We start from the raw sequence: 18,404 nt of genomic DNA, 5'->3' as shown, positions 1-18,404 counted from the left end.
ATGTGTTTCAATGTTTTGCTGAAGAGGGTTAGACTTAAGCATATGCTTAAAGTTGAGCACATGCTTAATTGCGTTGTTGAGTCAGGGTCTTAAGCATATCTTCCAGCATGTGAGTTGTCCCATTTCAATCATATTTAAAAATTCCACTGGATTGGGGTCTAATGTTGTGGGCAAATCATTTGGATGGAAAAGCACTATGCTACTCCTTTGACTTCTGGCCTAATTCAGCAGTGTTCAGTCTGAACTTAGCTCTATGTCTACTCCAGTAGAAAGAGCACATGTCAGACTGTGTAATGCTTGTGGGCAGGGCTTTGACCTCTCTGTGGCTGAAATGAACCAAGCACATTTGGAGAGTTACTAGAACATAAATGATAAATAAAAATAGTTGACCAAATAAGTGGAAAGAGGAAACAGTCTCTTTGCTTTCCAAATCAATAAAGTCAATGGAAATTTTGTCACTGACTTCAGTGAAACCAGGAATAGTCAGTGTCCGTGGTTGAACTTTGCCTTGATTTACAGCAGGCATGTCCAAAGTCCGGCCCGCGGGCCAAATGCGGCCCGCGGTCGGATTTAATACGGCCCCCCACTTCTCCCGGCTCCCCGGTGCTTTTTTTAACTGGCGCGCTCAGCGCGCCGCTTCGGGCCGCCGCCACCGCGGCGGTCCCAAACCCTGCCCCTGCACTCCGCTTTGGGGCTGAGAGTGCAGGGACAGCCCCCGCTTCCTCCCTCTCCCCTGGCTCCCCAGCACTCCTCTGACTGGCGCCGCTTCCGGCCGCGCCGCCGCCGTCCATGGCGGCCGCTGCGGTCCTAAAGTCCTCCGTGTAGGGCACGTCCGCAGCCCCGCTCCCTCGCTTGGCTACGGGTTCGCCCTGTCCCCGGGCCGCCGTGAGGCCAGCGTGCCCTGCGCTCTCCGCCCGCCTCTGACCCTGCAAGCCCTCTACCTTGGGGCTGAGAGTGCAGGGACGGACTCCGCAGCTGCTGAGATCAGGGACTGCCTTTGAACCAGACCTAGCCTATGTACTGCAGTCCAGATCTCAGTTTCACCCTTCACATTAGTGTAGGCAAGTTTTTTTTTCAATTGAGATGAATACATTGTAAAATCTCAGTTAATGTCAGTTGGTCTAAATCAGTTATAAATATATTTGGACACAACATGTATAGTTGGTGTTATGTCGTTTGCCGTTTGCAATAAACTTTGCATAAAATAGTTAATTTGCATTTAATTTTAATGGTTCAAAGAATGTCAGGCAAAATGGTCAGCCCTCACGCATGTTCACTTCATCAAATCTGGCCCTCTTTGAAAAAAGTTTGGACACCCCTGATTTACAGCCTTTGAACTCAATGAAGTTGAATGAGGGGTAAGTCAGGACATTGCTAGAAGTGAGTATTTTAGGGACAGGGTAATGTACCAAAAATAGGGGTAGACAAATGGGATGGAACCTTCAATTTGTTTCTTTCAGAGACGGTTGGTGTTTTGAGATTATTATTATAATTATTATTATTATTTTAAAAACTGCATATACTAGATTTTACTATGGATCCAAGCTAATAGAAAGGCAGCATTGTGTTCCTCTTCCTTACCATTCTGCTATAATACAAAATTGAAAAAAAGCACAGAGGATTAAAAAAAACGTTTAAAGTAGCAAAAGCCATGCAAAATCCCATCTTGTCATAGTAGGAGTTTGATTTTTGGGGGATAGCTTGATATGCAGACTGTATTTTAAAAACTAACAAACCCCAAAGCTTTCAGATTAACCACAAAATACTTTGGAATAGGGATGTTAAATGTAGTTTAATCAACAAACAGACTCATTGATGGATTTTCCATCAACTAGTCAAATTAGTCGATAAGTGTGGAGCTGCAGTGGGGATTCTGAGCTGCAGCATGGGGAACCCTGCACAAGCCGGGAATCAGCTGTCCCGGCTCGCGCTGGGTCCCTCCTACTGCGCTTTAGCTTTTTTAACGTATAAAGAGCCGACAGGTCCATCCAGCAGCTCCGCACAGCTGAGACCATTTTATTTTGTTTTCAATAGTCATTTGCACACAGGATTTTTTAAACAAAATTAACCACCTAATATACATACTATATTTTTACTCTAGAAATAAAATCCATGAGAAAACCTCTTTTTGCTCACTCCCAAGTCCACTTCTATAATTTACTGAAGAATTTGCATAAGGGAAGAGACTAGAGGGTGAAAGGTACACACAAAATATCTCAATCATCTATATTTTCTAGAATTCAGCAATCTGTTGTACTATATGATTAGACAAAAATTCAATGTCATTTTCTAACTCTTGAGAACATTCTAGTCCCTACTGTTAATCTTCTTTTATTTGAGTAATTTGTTATGCACCGAGACAATCTTTGCCAATAACACTATTTACAGCATTGCTACTGTGAATCACTGAGTACATATTCATCTGCTTTAGAGGAGATTACCACACTATAAACTTAAAATGTGTCTGGAGTAACTTGCTCTGTGAATGTTCACAGTTAACAGAGATCAAATTCTGGAAAATTTAACTGAAATTTAAATTCTGTCAGTTGAGAAAGTAGGTATCTTGCTCTGAAGGAAACCAATCAAAGTAAGAGCAGTAGATATAGAGAGCAGGAATTAATATTTAGTTAGATTTTTTTCCCAGACTTTGCCATGAAATACTTCAGCTAATGTTGACTTTGTCAGCAGTCTACTGGACAGTCCAATATAAAAGACACTGACACTTTTGTAAGCTGGCTGGTTAGTGTTATCAAACAATGATGTTGGGAAACCTTTTAATCCACAAAGGTCTGACTTGCTCTTTGATACACATAGCCCTCAGCCTTCTTATCAATCAGTAGCTCTACAGAGCCCCGAGGTGCTCCAAATGGGTGCTCTGGCAGCTCCAGATGCCATCTGTTTCCACATCTGTCCAAGTGAGGGAGTGATTTGACCCTCCAGGAGAGCACTCTGAATATAGTAAGTGTAAAGCCTCTCATTTGGCTGTAAATAAGCTATTGTGGAGAAATGTTCTAGGTGAGTTGTTGGCATGTCAGCTCACGCACCACATCAGTATTAATGGACATGGCACATCTAGATAGCCCGCAGGCTGTGCGAATTGGTGAGATGCCTGTTTATCAAGAGGGGTACTTTTCCGCATTAGATGATGATAGGGCAAGTTGCAGTGAAGTGCCAGTTTTGTGTGCCTGTTACAAGGCCATATCAAAAGGGAAGAAAAAGATACATTGTACATGGGAACACCATAGGAGGGCTAAAAGTGGGTGGGACCCATAGTCATATAGGTTGAAGGAGCAGCAAGGAGTGTGTGAGTGTGTGTGGGGGCGGGGGGAGAGGGGTGTGTGGGGGCGGGGTGTGTGTGTGGGGGCGGGGGGACAGCCATACCTCTACCATTGAAAAAAGGAAAACAACAACAAAGCTTTCGATATGGTATAAATCAGGCTGTGTAGAACAGGTGGAAGTTCTGCAGCACAGGGACAAGCTACTACTCTGTGTTTGTATGGTGCCTACCACAATGGAGACCCTTTCTTTGTTGGTCTGTAGGCAGCACTGTAATAGTAAAAATAATTTTTACAGAGGAGCTCATGATTGGGCCCTATGAGATATTATAATTATGAAAAATTGACAATTTGGAGAGCATCGCTTGAGCAGAAGCTGTGTACTTTGTGATCACATGATATGTTTTGTTGAAAGCTTCTCTATACTGTAAATTAGTTCATAAAACCAGTGAAACTGTTACTTAAAAAATAATAAAAAGGTTTGTTCCATTAAAACATTTCTGATTTTGGATACCCATCTCTTCATGACAGAACAAATCCATTCCTTACTGCAGAAGCTAATTTTAAATCTTGGCAAAATACCAATTGTCTTATTTTCATTTCTTTTTATTGTAGACGACTACAAAGTTATACACTAATGTACTGGTAGGTAGCAACCAGAATAACACTGATGCAGTTTCTCATGAAGGTGACATATTCTTGGCAACATTACTAGGACGTTCCATTTAGTGGAAGATACACTGAGAAAAAACAAGTCAAAGCAACACAGTGCCAGGGACGCTGAAATGAACAGGGTACAACTACCAGAGGGTCATTCAGTAACAGTGCAGAATACAAGTTAAAAGAAGCCATTGGCTTGTTTTCATTTTAGGTTTATAACATAATTCTCCTTTTCTGTAAGCAATAACTACCCACATTGGATAAAACACATGCATACTATACCAGGCAAAAACGTGTAAAAGGTGAAAACTAACAGGCGCTGGCTGAGGTTGGGCCAAGACGGTGTGGTTTCCAGCTGAAGCCAAAATGGTGTCTGCTCTTACCTGGCCACCTGCAAAAATGATAGGTGCAGAGGCAGGTTTGGGACGATAGGGAATGGTGGCACCTTTGGGCGGGGACTGAAAACAAAAACATATCAAGATGTGGAATTAAATAGCTCACATAAAATCATTTTTTACTTTCTTCACCTCAATCAGCAATTGCATTGGTCCCATTCATCAGTGTTCTTTCCCATGGGCCTAGATCCTGCACCCAGTGAATTCAGTGGCAATATTCACACTCACGTCAGGGGAATGAAGTAAGGTCCTGACTGCATAGCCAAAAGGGAAATGCAGACAGGTTTTGTTTTGTTTCCACAATAATTTGGTAAAGATGCAAGGGATCAGGAAATGAATTTAAATTTCATGGTACCTAAAGAAGTCAGATGCCAGTTCTGAAACTTGTCATGTCAATTTTAAGGGATAATCTCCCCAGCGTTCTCTCTTGGAGCTAACCTGTTCCTAGAGAACAATACATTCAGCTGATAACCCTTTGTGCACTGGCACAAAGCGAAGTGTCCGGGCATAAAAGTGACATAAGAATGTTCAGTCTGCGCTAGAGTCACAACTCTCATTGAACGCAGGTGATAGATTACGTGGGCCCCATCCAGCATTCCTCTGACCTCAGTGAGAAGTCATGACTAGTGTGGGCTACTTCCACTGTCCTCAGTGGGAGCAATATGGGCCCTCTTCTAAGTGATAGGAGGAGAAAATTGCTCTGAGAGTTAGCAGATAAAAATGTGACCAGTAAATACTTGACACACAATTATCTTTATAGAGACTAAGACAGACAAAACAGCCCTGGGAACAATCCTGTAAAACAGGCTTCATGTTATCCTCACATTGCCTGGCACACTAGAGTCCTGACCTCTAGGGACTACTGCAATGACCCGCCAACAATAAATAACATTTCCACATCCTAATTCTCTATGATTGATTATTTGAATTTAATAAAGCAGTCACCATTGCCAAATTAAACACATTTAACAAATTCAACATATTTTTATGCATACTTTAATGTTTGAAGAAGCAAAATGATCATTTTCTCCTAGTCTTCATACTGGTGATTTGCATTGCTATTTTATTATCTCTAAAATGAAACAAGTTCTGTTTTCTGTACTGTTTATCTCCAAAGGAGAATGGCTCAATATGAAGAAAATGACTGTCTGGCCCTAGTTTGTGTCTGCAAATAGCTATGGGTGTAATTAATATAATTTAGATATCAGACAACTGCCTGCATCCACAAAGCAGGTAGTTAAGTGACTAGGTGACGTCAATTGCATGTACTAGTAATGGGAGATGCAAATTTGCTCCTGGAGTTATTTGCATCTGCAAATCTGTGAGAATAAGATGAGAAGTAAAAGGACAGGATTAAGACCTTTTCAAAATTATACCCTTTAAGATATGTTCTAAAATCTACATGCAGAGAGATGGATTTTTTATTTTTAAACAGTTTATTAATTCTTTACAAAGTTATACCGCATTCTCCATGACAAATAAACTGAAACTGGTTTTCAGCATGTTCTTAGCATTGTGCCATGTTTTTTATTAAAAGATGCTACCTTCAAATATGCACATCTAATGCCAAATGAAGCAATAGTCTCTTATTTGCAAGGCAAAATTTGTTCTCTACAATAATAGTTTATTACATTGATTTTTAGTAGGTTGCATGCTTTTTTTGGTGTAGAGTGATTGCTATGAAATAGATAGGAGTTATTATAATATAGTATCAGAGACACCATGCATCCTGTTATATTGTGATTAAAAAATAATTGTTGGACATCCAACATCACAGTATAGTTGACTAGATCTAGTGGAACACTTTTTTTTTTTTTTTTACAGAATGTTTTTCCCATTGGAAAATTCTAATTCAGCAAAATTGAAATGTTTTGGAGGAAAATTATTAATTTTGTCAAAATTTTCAAAAAGAAATAGTCAGATAAATGATCTAGGTGAAGCTGAAATATTTTGTCTCTACCTTATTGTTACATTTGGTTTCAATAAGGTCAAAACATTGTGTTTTGATAAAGTTATATTGTATTATATTAATAACAAACAAACAAACAAAATAACAAACATTTTGACCTTAAATAAACAAAGTGATGACCTTATTGAAATGTTTCAACTTTATCAAAACCAAATATTTCAATAAGGTCAGCATAAAATATTCCATGGCATTTGGTTTCAAGAAAAATTCTGCAATTTCTACTTTTTATTCTGATTTAGGGCAGGGCTTGTGTTTTTCCAAAGTTTCTACTATTGACCCTTAAATCACAATCCATGTTGAAAGGTTTGTAAATAGACCCTCCTCTAAGGGCTTCATCTGTGAGGCACTGGGCACTCTAAGCACCAGGAGTACTGACAACAAGTCTTGAAATCACTGGGAGTTGAGAAAGATTTGCATCTTAAAGAATCAGGGATTAAAGAGGGTGGCAGGGGATTTGAAGGAAATGAACATGATTTCTGAACATTATCAGTATAAACCTCAATGTTTTAAGTGCTCTCTTACCTCTAGCATGACCACACATATTTGTTTCACACACTGTATAATGGCATCCGGAGTGCCAGATATAGTTACTGCACGTTCTGTTGAATTTGGCAACATATCCCCAGCTACTTGTACCTGGGCCCCTGTGGACTTAAGAAAAAAAATCAACAAAACAAACATTAGTGCCATAAAAATGCCTCTGCACATTAGAAACCATTTGTTCACTAATAAAAAGTAATCTGAAAAAGCACCATTGTATCTAAAACACCCCTGTTTTTTGCTAGTGTTATGCTGCATATATAGCATGGAAAACTGCCAGGAGTGTGGATTTGTGTATGTAGATAATATTTGCAAGTATTCTCAAGGGTAGAAAGTGTAATTATCAATGGTTGTTAAATAAACAAACTGGGATTTTAACCTCATAGTTAATCTCCCGAACTTGCTGAAACAGAGATTGCTGTAGATACAATGGAAAAATATGAAAACTAAGGGTGTTCAGAATCATTATGACAATCATTAAAAAATAATTGCTGATGTCTGAAGAGCTTCAGCTTCCCAAATTAATTCTAGTCATGGATGGGTGATTCCTTAATGAATTGATGACTGTGATCATTTTACTGAATGAAATTTGGGTCTGCTTTATACTCTGGAATATCTCATCATAAAGCAGAGCAATACGGGAGCACTTCTAAATGATTATTAGTGTTGATTAAACATATGCACATCATCAGCTTCTAGTTCAGTAATGCACCTAACCATATAATGAGCCAGCTTTTTTCTCCTCCTTGATCTTGACACTACTGGTTCTTAGTAAAACAACAGAACAAAACAAAACCAAAACTTGAGGCCAAAATCATCCCTGGTATAATCCAGCAACAATTCTGCAAACCTTTTTCAATTGATGGAAAAAAAACACAACAAAAGCCTATTCTATTGAATTACTATTTTCATACATTATACACATAACCTATTTCTGATCCTGATATGTGGATACAAACGATTTTGCCTTGCACTGATTTTGTGTCAGTCAGTAAGGAGTTAATTTAGTTTGCTGTTGGCCATGCACAACACATCTTAGTCTTTTTTCCAGAGACTGATTAAATTACTGATTACATCTTCTGTTCACTAGTGCTGTTTAAACCCAGAATATCAATTATGGGTCCTTTAATATGCTTTGGAATGTCACCATAATTTGATCAATCTGTCATGCCACTGTGGGTTTTTTTTTAAAATCATACTTTAAAATACTGAGGCAGACTACATGTTGCTGCTGGGTACGCAACTGAGCAAAAAATATAACATCTATCATATTGCTGTTGCTCAATATATTACATGATGATGAGATTAGAATGCATCTTGAGAGGACTGATGATCCTTTTTCATCTGGGCAGTAGCGACCATTTATAACAAAGTTTTTAGAGTAACAGCTGGCTTAGTACAAAACCCACTGGGCTAACTACTGCTCTCAGTTCCCTGTGTGCCATTCAGTCACTCAAAATAATCTTTGCAGTTCACTGGCTGTTGTGGAACGGCATGTGTGAAACTGAGAGACAAACTGCTGTTCTCTTTAGGTTTACAGAAAAGGAGAGGGAGTTCACACTGTTCTTTAGAACTAATAGAAGAACCTATTGGCCAAACAGCATTCTTTCACTTAGTGGCATTAAACCAAAGGCAAGTATGTCTGGAGTTTACCCATCATGGTAATCATTAGAGTCTTCCACTCTCAATAGCTTGATTGATGTTAGATTTTAAAACATACATCCTAGGAGCACCATTTTAAGTTTTGCATCTCCGGAATATTTAAAACTTCACAACAATCAACAATCATATACAGCCACTAAAATCCACAGCTGATCATAGTTCATTCCAACCACACAATACACTTAGACTTCAGTTAAATTAACAAGCTCCCCCTACCTCTCATGCATGAGAAAAAACTCATGAGCCTTGCAGTACAAATGGAAAGTTAATCAGCTGGAGAATCAGAAGGAAGCATGTTCCAGAAGTAAGGAGCCCTCAGAGAAAACACCCTGCTGCTTGCATACTTTTCTATAATGAGAGATGCCCAATTTGATTGCCTCCGTTGGCTGCAATTGCAGTAAAATGGAACTAGAAGAAAGGCAGACTCACAGCTCACCCAGATCCAAACCAATTAGGGCTTTAAAAGTCAAAACAACATACTGAATTCCATCCAAAAGTGTGGCTTTGTAAACCAATGTAATGTTTTCCAATGAGAAGCACTTCTCCTCCTAAATGTTGTCACCAGCGCTTTCCAGCTAAATGAAAATCTTCACAGAAAGTGTCTGTTTCTCTCTCTCAAACAAAAATTCAGATTTTCATTAAAAACAAAAAACCCTCAAGAATGTTGGTTTTCAACTTTCTATTTCTTGAAGGAAAATTCAAAAATTTCTAGGACTCTCCTCTCTGTCTTTCCCCCCATTTTTCTACTAAATCTCATTTGCAGACCTTAGACAGCACAATGTTACCTTCAAATGGCATTTTTACCAAAAATCTTTCTAGGAATTTTAAAGATGACAATTAATTTGGGGATTTTATCTACAATTTATTAAAAGTATGTTTTCTCTGTGATTCACACATACAGCTACACTTGGCAAGAACATGAAGAGAAACAAGATGTGCATCCAGGAGAGGAGAGGCCCTTAAAATAGTGGGCCAAAAGCACTGATTTTCCCTGGAAATGAGAATCATCCCCAGAATCATCTGTGGCTGCACAATTTGGGCAATAATGAAGTCTGGGTACAAATGAAGGAATTTAGGGGAAAACTGAAGAGCCATGGAATTTTGGCAACTGACTGCTCTTTCTACCCTGACCACTTCTCTAAGTATTGTTACAATAATCTAATTAAACATATTCAGAACTAGAGCTACTCACAGTTTTTCAATCCCAGAAATTTCTCAAGTATACCCAAATTCATCAAAACCTTTGGTAAGAAAGTGATCACTTCAATGACATTTTTGATAGCAAAATGCAAAACAAAACATTCATTTCAAATCAACATTTTGATAAAAAATATCAAAAGCTTTTGTTGTAATTTATCTAAATTGAAGCTTTTGGAACTTTTGTGAAAGTATTCCATATTGCTACACTTTGTCCCCATTTCAGGACAAAAATAAATGTAGAAACTTTGAAATTTTCCAGAGGATGAAAATTACATTTTTCAGTTTTTTTTTTTTACAAAATAGGTACAAAATACCCCCGATAATATATCTGATAGTTTATTTTACTGATTTTCAAAAAATTTTGCAAAAGATTTGTTAGCATACTATGCCTTTTGTTGATGTAGTAAAATTTATAAAATTTGTAATTGATATAAAATATGTTGGCATTTTATTGCCAGAGGAAAGTTTAATATAAAAAAATCAATTCAAGTACTGTATGAGGGCTATCTACCTGATAAGATTTAATCTAAAGGAACATTCAAGATGTATTTGTGAGTTAGGCATGAGTGTGTGATGCATTTCCTGTACATGAGTACTTTATGTTGAAGAGTGATCATTTTTACGTTGCTGTAGATTTAATAATTGTTCAGGTGATTAGTATTTTTCTATGAGCATTTTTATTGTGGTTGAAATCTATCTAAACAAACAAAAAAACAAACATAAACTTGTACCCATTTTGCTTAGCTCTGCAGTGTGAATGCTAAGAAGTTAAAAAGCACTTCTCATTATTGGATAGATCATAAGATATAATTATCAATAACATTTTTGCTAAAACTTCATTTCTGAGCTTGCACCAGATTGCACCTTCTTTCACTGACATCCAGATAAGGGTTGGAAGGTGTAAAGGGGAACATATTTCCATAAGTATCTTCTTGCAGTGTTTCTCTCCCATTAAGTTCCATGCCCCCCGCCAATAACCTGCAGCTTCAAAAGCAAAGTCCAGGAAAGGTCTTTAAAACAAAATCAAAACAACAATAAGCCTGTCACAGGCTGCTTCAGTCAGGATGCTGCCTCAATGGATTCAGGGATGGAGTGGATGGATATTCCAAGGAATAGCTTGAATTTAGAAAATCTATATGAGTTTCTTGGGATCAGTATATGTGACTTTAGGCCACTTCTGAAGCCATAAAATTGGAGGGAGGAGAGTAGTACAGGGATCATGGAATATAAAATTAGAAAACCAATTTGACAAAACAATGTAAATCAAAGGTTATGCCTGCTAACCAGGACAATGTACCTTTAAGCTAGTTGGCCTTTTCTGGCTATAAAGACTGTAACTGAAATGTTCAGATTTGAAAAGGGTTAGCAATGCTTCAGATCTAGATTATCTGTAGTATTTCTGGATTTTTTTTAAAGTGAAGAAACAATTCTGTGTTAAATGGTTCCTTTGCTACATGGCATCCTGTTTTTTTCCCCCTCTTTTCAAAAGTACATCCGAATGCCAGCTGTGCAACAAAGATCTTACAGACTGGGGTTACTTTTTGAAGGATTGCCACATGGAAAGAAATATCTTCTAAAACTGGTTATGCTGCTACAGATCCTTAGCTTTCATGAGTCTACAGACACCTTTCACAGCTGGTTTAGCTGAGCATTCTATGCCCAAAATATTTGCAGCAATGCCATAAACCAATCCTGGTAGCAGAACTCTGAAAACCATACTCTTTAAATAGCTGTATTAGGATGTTTAGTTAAAGTTACCTAACAGCACCCCACCTGGAGTCTAAGAACTTACCTCCCTAATTTCTTTGATTTTGGAGCCCCCTTTTCCTATAAGGGATCCACACTGACTTGCAGGGACTACAAGACGCAGGGTCACAGGTGGTTTGCTTGTCACTGTGCTGTTTGTCATTGAAGCATTTATGTCCTGTAATAACAACAAAGTCAATAAGAATTAGTTGAGGATTTGTCATTCCTCTTATCACTTAAGAGGATCAAGGTGAATACTTGAGCTGTGCTAGGAGGACTGGTAAGCTGGAAGCTAATCGTGTTTTTGGAGCAAATAAAGCAGCCCTCTCTTCTGGTGGCACCCCAGGAGCATGAATGGACTGATAACATCAGGGCACTGGAACAGTCAATACCAAGAGCTAAAAAATGCAAGCCCATAGATAGTCTCTGATAAGCTAGTAAATCTCAAGATAATTATTAGCACTTTTAATACAAAGGAAACAAGAGAGAAACAATACAGAGTATTGGTCAACAGAAACAGCAGAACAAGAACTATTATTTTGATAAATATTTTAAAACTTCTCAGATTTAACTCCCACTTTGCTGCATTTTCAAAACTACTTAACTTTTCCTAAACTCTTTTGAATCACAGATATGCAATCCAAGTATGCACATACGGCTGTTGGAATGGCCCACACAGCAGCAACCTATGGGTATATCTACACTTGCCCCCTACTTCGAAGTAGGAAGGCAAATGAAGGCGACCGAAGTTGCAAATCAAGCGCGGGATTTAAATATCCCGCGCTTGATTAGCATAGTTGCGTCTGGTCACCACGTTGGAAATTGACTAGCCCGAATTAACTCGCCACATGTAGACACGGTACTCCGAGGGAAAACCCCGTACTTCGAATTAACTGTACTCCTCCTGCAATGAGTTAATTTGAAATATGGGGTTTTCCCTCAGAGTACCGTGTCTACACGCAGCAAGTTAATTCGGGCTAGTCAATTTCCAACATGGCGACCGGACGCGACTATGCTAATCAAGCATGGGATAGCTAAAACCCGCCCTTGATTTGCAACTTTGGTCGCCTTCATTTGCCTCCCTACTTCGAAGTAGGGGGCAAGTGTAAACGTACCCTACCTGTTCATCGCATCAGTGAGATTCTACTGTACTCTCCAATGAGCATTTTAAAATTCTACCAGTTGCTAGCCTTAGATTTGGGTCAAATTTCCTTGGCTTATTCAAATTTTCCTTTGCACACAGAAAACTCAACCCCACAACGTAATATTTTAATTACAAAGGAAATTAGAATGCTCCTCTTCCCACTGTAGAATGTGCTACAGCCAAGAGCACTCCAGAATCCTGGATACTGTTGGAAATAAAAAGGTACAAGCACTATTGTGCAGTTCTATAGCATCTTTCATAACAGCATCATAATATACTTTTATGAAGGTGCTAAATATTATTCATTCATTAATATTCATTAAACCATACCAGCCCTGTGACACAAGCAAACGTAACTGAGATGGAGTGCAGCAGCTGTATAACAGCAGACAGGAGTTTAGACCATGAAGTGAAGGAAAATACCATAACTCAGGAGGCAAGAATTTAGGTTGGCATAGTTACTGTAGTTACCCAAAAGCTTCAGAGGGGTAGCCAAGTTAGTCTGTAACATGAAAAACTTACAAAACAATAAATAGACTAGTAGCACCTTAAAGACTAACAAAACATGTAGATGATATTATGAGCTTTTGTTGGCGCAACCCACTTCTTCAGATGATTGGAATATTAGAAGTCCGGATCCAAGAATAAATAAGGGAAGGGGAGAGGAAGAGGGGAAAAAAGAGAGAGAAAAAAAGAAGGGGGGGGGGAGAGAGAGACAGTGATAGATGTTGCAAGTAGTTAGAAGAGGCTGATAAGAACAACTAGCACCTCCATTGTTTGGTTGGATCCAGACTTTTAATACTCCAGTCATCTGAAGAAGTGGGTTGTGCCCACGAAAGCTCATGATATCATCTACATGTTTTGTTTGTCTTTAAGGTGCTGTTATATATTATTTGTTTTTTGTTACCCAAAATGTAATTTGTCCAAAACCACCAGGATTGACACTTCTACTCTCACCAAAAGTGCCTTGCAGTCTTCAATGCCATGAGCAATCAGTGGCTTGGTTCCACTTCTCATGCAAAAGAGAGCACCTTATGGAGCATGATGCAGCCTGTTGCTATGCTGGTACATTAGTGAAGTAATGACCAGGGGCACTTGGGTATCTCTTACATTAGAGGCCTTACATCTATGTGTTGGCACAGCTTGACCCTATTTAGCTGAAAAAAGCTGACAGAATCACAGCACAATGAGGCACTGGTGCCTGACACAGGTTAGTTCTTATGCGATTTCTCTTGTCAACACCTCATCATGCCATATTTACTTCAGCAAAAGGTTACAAACCAAATACAGATTACAACAAGTTAAGGCATATTTCTGAAATATAGACAGTGTGTATTATATATATTATTTTGCAAATGCACACACACACACACGTAATCCACACACCTTTCAAGTGTGGTGCAGTGTCCATGTCGTGGCACTGAGGCCACTTACTGAGGGTATGTCTACACTACCCCGCTAGTTCGAACTAGCGGGGTAATGTAGGCATACCGCACTTGCAAATGAAGCCCGGGATTTGAATTTCCCGGGCTTCATTTGCATAAGCGGGGAGCTGCCATTTTTAAAACCCCGCTGGTTCGAACCCCGTGCAGCGCGGCTACACGGGGCTCGAACTAGGTAGTTCGGAATAGGAAGCCTAGTCCGAACTACCTAGTTCGAGCCCCGTGTAGCCGCGCTGCACGGGGTTCGAACCAGCGGGGTTTTAAAAATGGCGGCTCCCCGCTTATGCAAATGAAGCCCGGGAAATTCAAATCCCGGGCTTCATTTGCAAGTGCGGTATGCCTACATTACCCTCCTAGTTTGAACTAGGAGGGTAGTGTAGACATACCCATAGAGAATAATGAATCTTTTCTACAACCTTAGCTAAAAGCCACCTGGCTTTTTAGCTCATGTGGTAGAGGCTCATGTACTAAACTCCAGAGATCCCAGGTTCAATTCTGCTTCTCAGTGTTACACACACCCATTAATGACAGTGTTTAGGAGTTCTAATCATGGACCAGGACCCTAATGTATTAGGTGCTGTACAAATACATGCCACATGCCAGGTTTTTAGAAGCGGGATGCCGTCAGACTTTGCCAGGTTGCTGTTAGCTGGTCCTATGCCACAGATACATAGCAAGTCTTTCACTACAAAGACAAGCAAGTCTTATGTCACAAAAGGTTGCTAAACTCTCTCACACTTTGAATAAGCAATTTCTACCATTTGATCTGAGACCAATACATTAATAATTTTCAGCACCTTCAACCTTTACAAACATGAATTAATTAATGGTTAGCACACCCCTCTGGGTGTTAACGTCACCATTTTTTTTTTAGAGGGAAAAACTGTAAAGAGCTGCTCAAAGCCACAAAGATGTTAGAACAGGGCCAGAGCTCAGGAATCATTGGCTCCTGCTTAGAGCAGGTCAGAAATTTTCCAATAGAACATGTTTGTTTTTGCATTGGAAAATGCCAATTTGTCGACTTTCTGCAAGAATATGTCAATTTCACCAAATATTCCACTGGCTATCAGGCAGGGTTCTGATGCTTCCAATGGAATCTGGCCTGTCAGGCAGGTTTAAGAACTTCCCTGATTTCTTGCCAGATTATCTGCCTGGATTTTTGGCATCCGGTCCGGCTACATACACACATAAATAACAACATACCATGTCTTCCCAAGATTGAATATTTTCATGCATGCTGAGGGAAAAAAGCCCATGGAATACTGTTAGCTTACCTTAAGCTGAGCCTTGATGGCATCCACACTGTGGGAGACCAATGGAAGCAAACACTCTCTTCGGCTTCCCTTACTCCTCAAAAAAGGAGGAGTACCACAGACTGGTGGGAGGTGTCCTCAGCGTTCAATTTACAAGTCTATATTAGACCTGTTAAATCAAATGCCAAAAGACTGACCTCTGGAGTTGAACTTCTGGTAAATATAAAAGTGTCTTGTGACAGAATCTGCACGAAATTTTGTTGCTAAAGTTAGATGAAGCTTTCCCTAGAAAAAGGCAGCCTTAGGTAGATACCCAGATGGAAAAATTTCAGTCTAAATTGTTTAGGTTTGGCAAAGTTATAAGCAACTAAAAGCAGGAGGTTATGATGGAAAGTACTAGACAACATTAACTGTAGCTTATGCTATCTATGCAGCCAATAAATTCCTTATATACTTTATTTTTCCTATTTCTTAGGTGTATAAAGCAGAAAATGATAAGGTCATATTTTAAAATACCAACATTTTGTATTCACAATTCTAACTCTTAGTCTACTTTTTCTTTTTTAAACACTGATCCTTATTTTGACATCCTCCCCTCACTCCAATAGAATTTGGTCCTACAAATATACTCATGTTTAATTTATGCACACGATCTACATTTTTGAAACAAATAGGGCTGCTTCCATGAATAAAATTAAGCATGTGTGTATGAACTTGCACAACCAGCGCCTAAGTTTTAAGTACTTTACTCCATAACTTTGCATTATGATGCTGAACTTTGGGAGCTATTCTTCATGTAGCAATACATTTTGTTCTAATCATTCTTGGAAAGGCACTATTTAATTTACATGTAGCCATAAAAAGAAAATGTCTAATGTTAAATTACAATGTCATATTCATGAGTGGTTTAGAGCTGATTAGTTCTATAACAACTTCATTAAAAAAATTATGGCAAATGATCCCTTGGCTTCTATTCTGTTCTATACGGTTAGGTAGATCTGTGATTTTTTTATTCTGAAGTCAAATATTTCCTTAGCATATAGAAAATAATTCAGCCAACATTCAGCAATACAGGCAGTCCCCGGGTTATGTACAAGATAGGGACTGTAGGTTTGTTCTTAAGTTGAATTTGTATGTAAGTCGGAACTGGTACATATTGTAGGGGAAACTCTAGCCAAACATTTCTCCAGAGCTCAGTTTTATTCTCCCACACCTCACTTCCCTCAGTCCTGCAGACCAGGGAAATGCGGAGCGGCTTTTCTCGCCGCGGAGGACGCGGGCGGTGGGACCGCGGTGCGTCTCAGTGGTCTGCTGGGGGGGGGGGGGGCGCAGTCAGTGCGGGGTTGCCTCACCCCGTTTGTAAGTAGGGATCCGATGTAAGTCGGATCCATGTAACCCGGGGACTGCCTGTATTTCCAAGTGGCTATGTTAATAGATATATAGATACATGGGCAGCTACATGGAATTTTTGCATTCTATTTAGGTTTTGGAAAGGAACTTTTTAAACCAGACAGCAGTGATAAAATAAGAACATAAGAACATAAGAACGGCCGTACTGGGTCAGACCAAAGGTCCATCTAGCCCAGTATCCTGTCTACTGACAGTGGCCAGCACCAGGTGCCCCAGAGAGGGTGGACCGAAGACAATGATCAAGCGATTTATCTCCTGCCATCCCTCTCCAGCCTCTGACAAACAGAGGCCAAGGACACCATTTTATCCCCTGGCTAATAGCCTTTTATGGACCTAACCTCCATGAAATTATCTAGCTTCTCTTTAAACTCTATTATAGTCCTAGCCTTCACAGCCTCCTCTGGCAAGGAGTTCCACAGGTTGACTACACGCTGTGTGAAGAAGAACTTTCTTTTATTAGTTTTAAACCTGCTACCTATTAATTTCATTTGGTGTCCTCTAGTTCTTCTATTTAGGGAACTAATAATTAACTTTTCTTTATCGGCCCTCTCCACACCACTCATGACTTTATAGACCTCTATCATATCCCCCCTCAGTCTCCTCTTTTCTAAACTGAAAAGTCCCAGTCGTTTTAACCTCTCCTCATATGGGACCCGTTCCAAACCCCTAATCATTTTAGTTGCCCTTTTCTGAACCCTTTCCAAGGCCAAAATATCTTTTTTGAGGTGAGGAGACCACATCTGTACACAGTATTCAATAGTTTTATACAGGGGCAGTAAGATATTCTGGGTCTTATTTTCTATCCCTTTCTTAATAATTCCTTAATGTTCCTGTTAATGTAACAAGAATAGATGTGCATCCCTATCTTTTCTACACAGCTAACATTCATTAGGAGCTAAGTGGGGCTTGGCCAAAAGATTTGTGTATGAGGCAGAAGCTGATTGGGCCTGTGATGCCTGGCACACTGATAGAGGAAGTTTCCCAGCTGCCTATTTCTAGCTAATTTCTGGGTGTGTGTGGCGGGGCGGAAGCAGAGGGAGGAAATGGGGGTTGGGGGTTGTTGTACTTTTGCTGAGACCACTGCCCACCTGTGCAGAATTTGGCCTCAAAGAGCTATTGTGAGGGTCCCCTCTCTATCTAATTGAAGTTTAGTGCTATATTGTTGCAGTGTTTGAGGACCTCACAACCAGTAATATATTTGCCTTCACAATGCCCCTGGGAGGAAGGTGAAGTCCTAAGGCACAGAGACACTAAGTGACTTGCCCCAATTATACATGGAGTCTATGGCAGAAGAGGGACATGAATCTGCTGTGCTCTGTTGTTCAGTGGCATGCAGGAGGCATTGTGGGGGATGGGTGGGGGGTGGGGACAGTGTGCCTTTTGAGGAGGAAGGGAACAGGGAAGGAAGAGACAAGATGGGTGGAAGGGATGGAAGGGGGGTGGAGCCTGAGGCAGAGTGGGGGTAGAGCATTCCCACAAATCATGAAGTCAGCACCTACCAAGCCTAGCTTCCTAACCACTGAAGCATCTCTCCCATCAGTAACCAACAATTTGTCTGAGAAGAAGGGCTTGTCTGTATGGGAAGCTGCTGCACTCAGCGGAATATGAATCTATAGCACCAACTTGCTGTGCAGTACTGTCCCACGTGGACACTGCCTCAGCACACTGAAAGTCTCCGAGCGTGGCGTGTTGCACTTTCAAGGAGCAG

The 18,404-nt window shown here is 39.9% G+C and overlaps 1 protein-coding gene across 17 annotated transcripts in view; it reads right to left on the bottom strand.

The window, feature by feature from the left end:
* Positions 1-18,404, bottom strand: part of LOC102455363 (poly(rC)-binding protein 3-like) — a 685,006-nt gene that overhangs the window by 39,594 nt on the left and 627,008 nt on the right. For 15 of the 17 annotated variants that reach the window (XM_075921613.1, XM_075921612.1, XM_075921614.1 and 12 more), the window contains 3 exons: positions 11,494-11,625; positions 6,822-6,950; positions 4,250-4,393 (listed from right to left, as the gene is read on the bottom strand). In XM_075921613.1, the coding sequence (XP_075777728.1) occupies positions 4,250-4,393; positions 6,822-6,950; positions 11,494-11,625 (405 nt within the window). The remainder of the gene's footprint in view (positions 1-4,249; positions 4,394-6,821; positions 6,951-11,493; positions 11,626-18,404) is intronic. The other 2 variants (XM_075921620.1, XM_075921627.1) reach the window with 1 other exon arrangement.

Source organism: Pelodiscus sinensis, chromosome 2 (genome assembly GCF_049634645.1).
Source record: "Pelodiscus sinensis isolate JC-2024 chromosome 2, ASM4963464v1, whole genome shotgun sequence".
In the NCBI taxonomy this organism is placed as follows: Eukaryota; Metazoa; Chordata; order Testudines; family Trionychidae; genus Pelodiscus; species Pelodiscus sinensis.
Note: the sequence above shows the minus strand (reverse complement) of the source record. Positions and strands in the feature narration are given on the sequence as shown.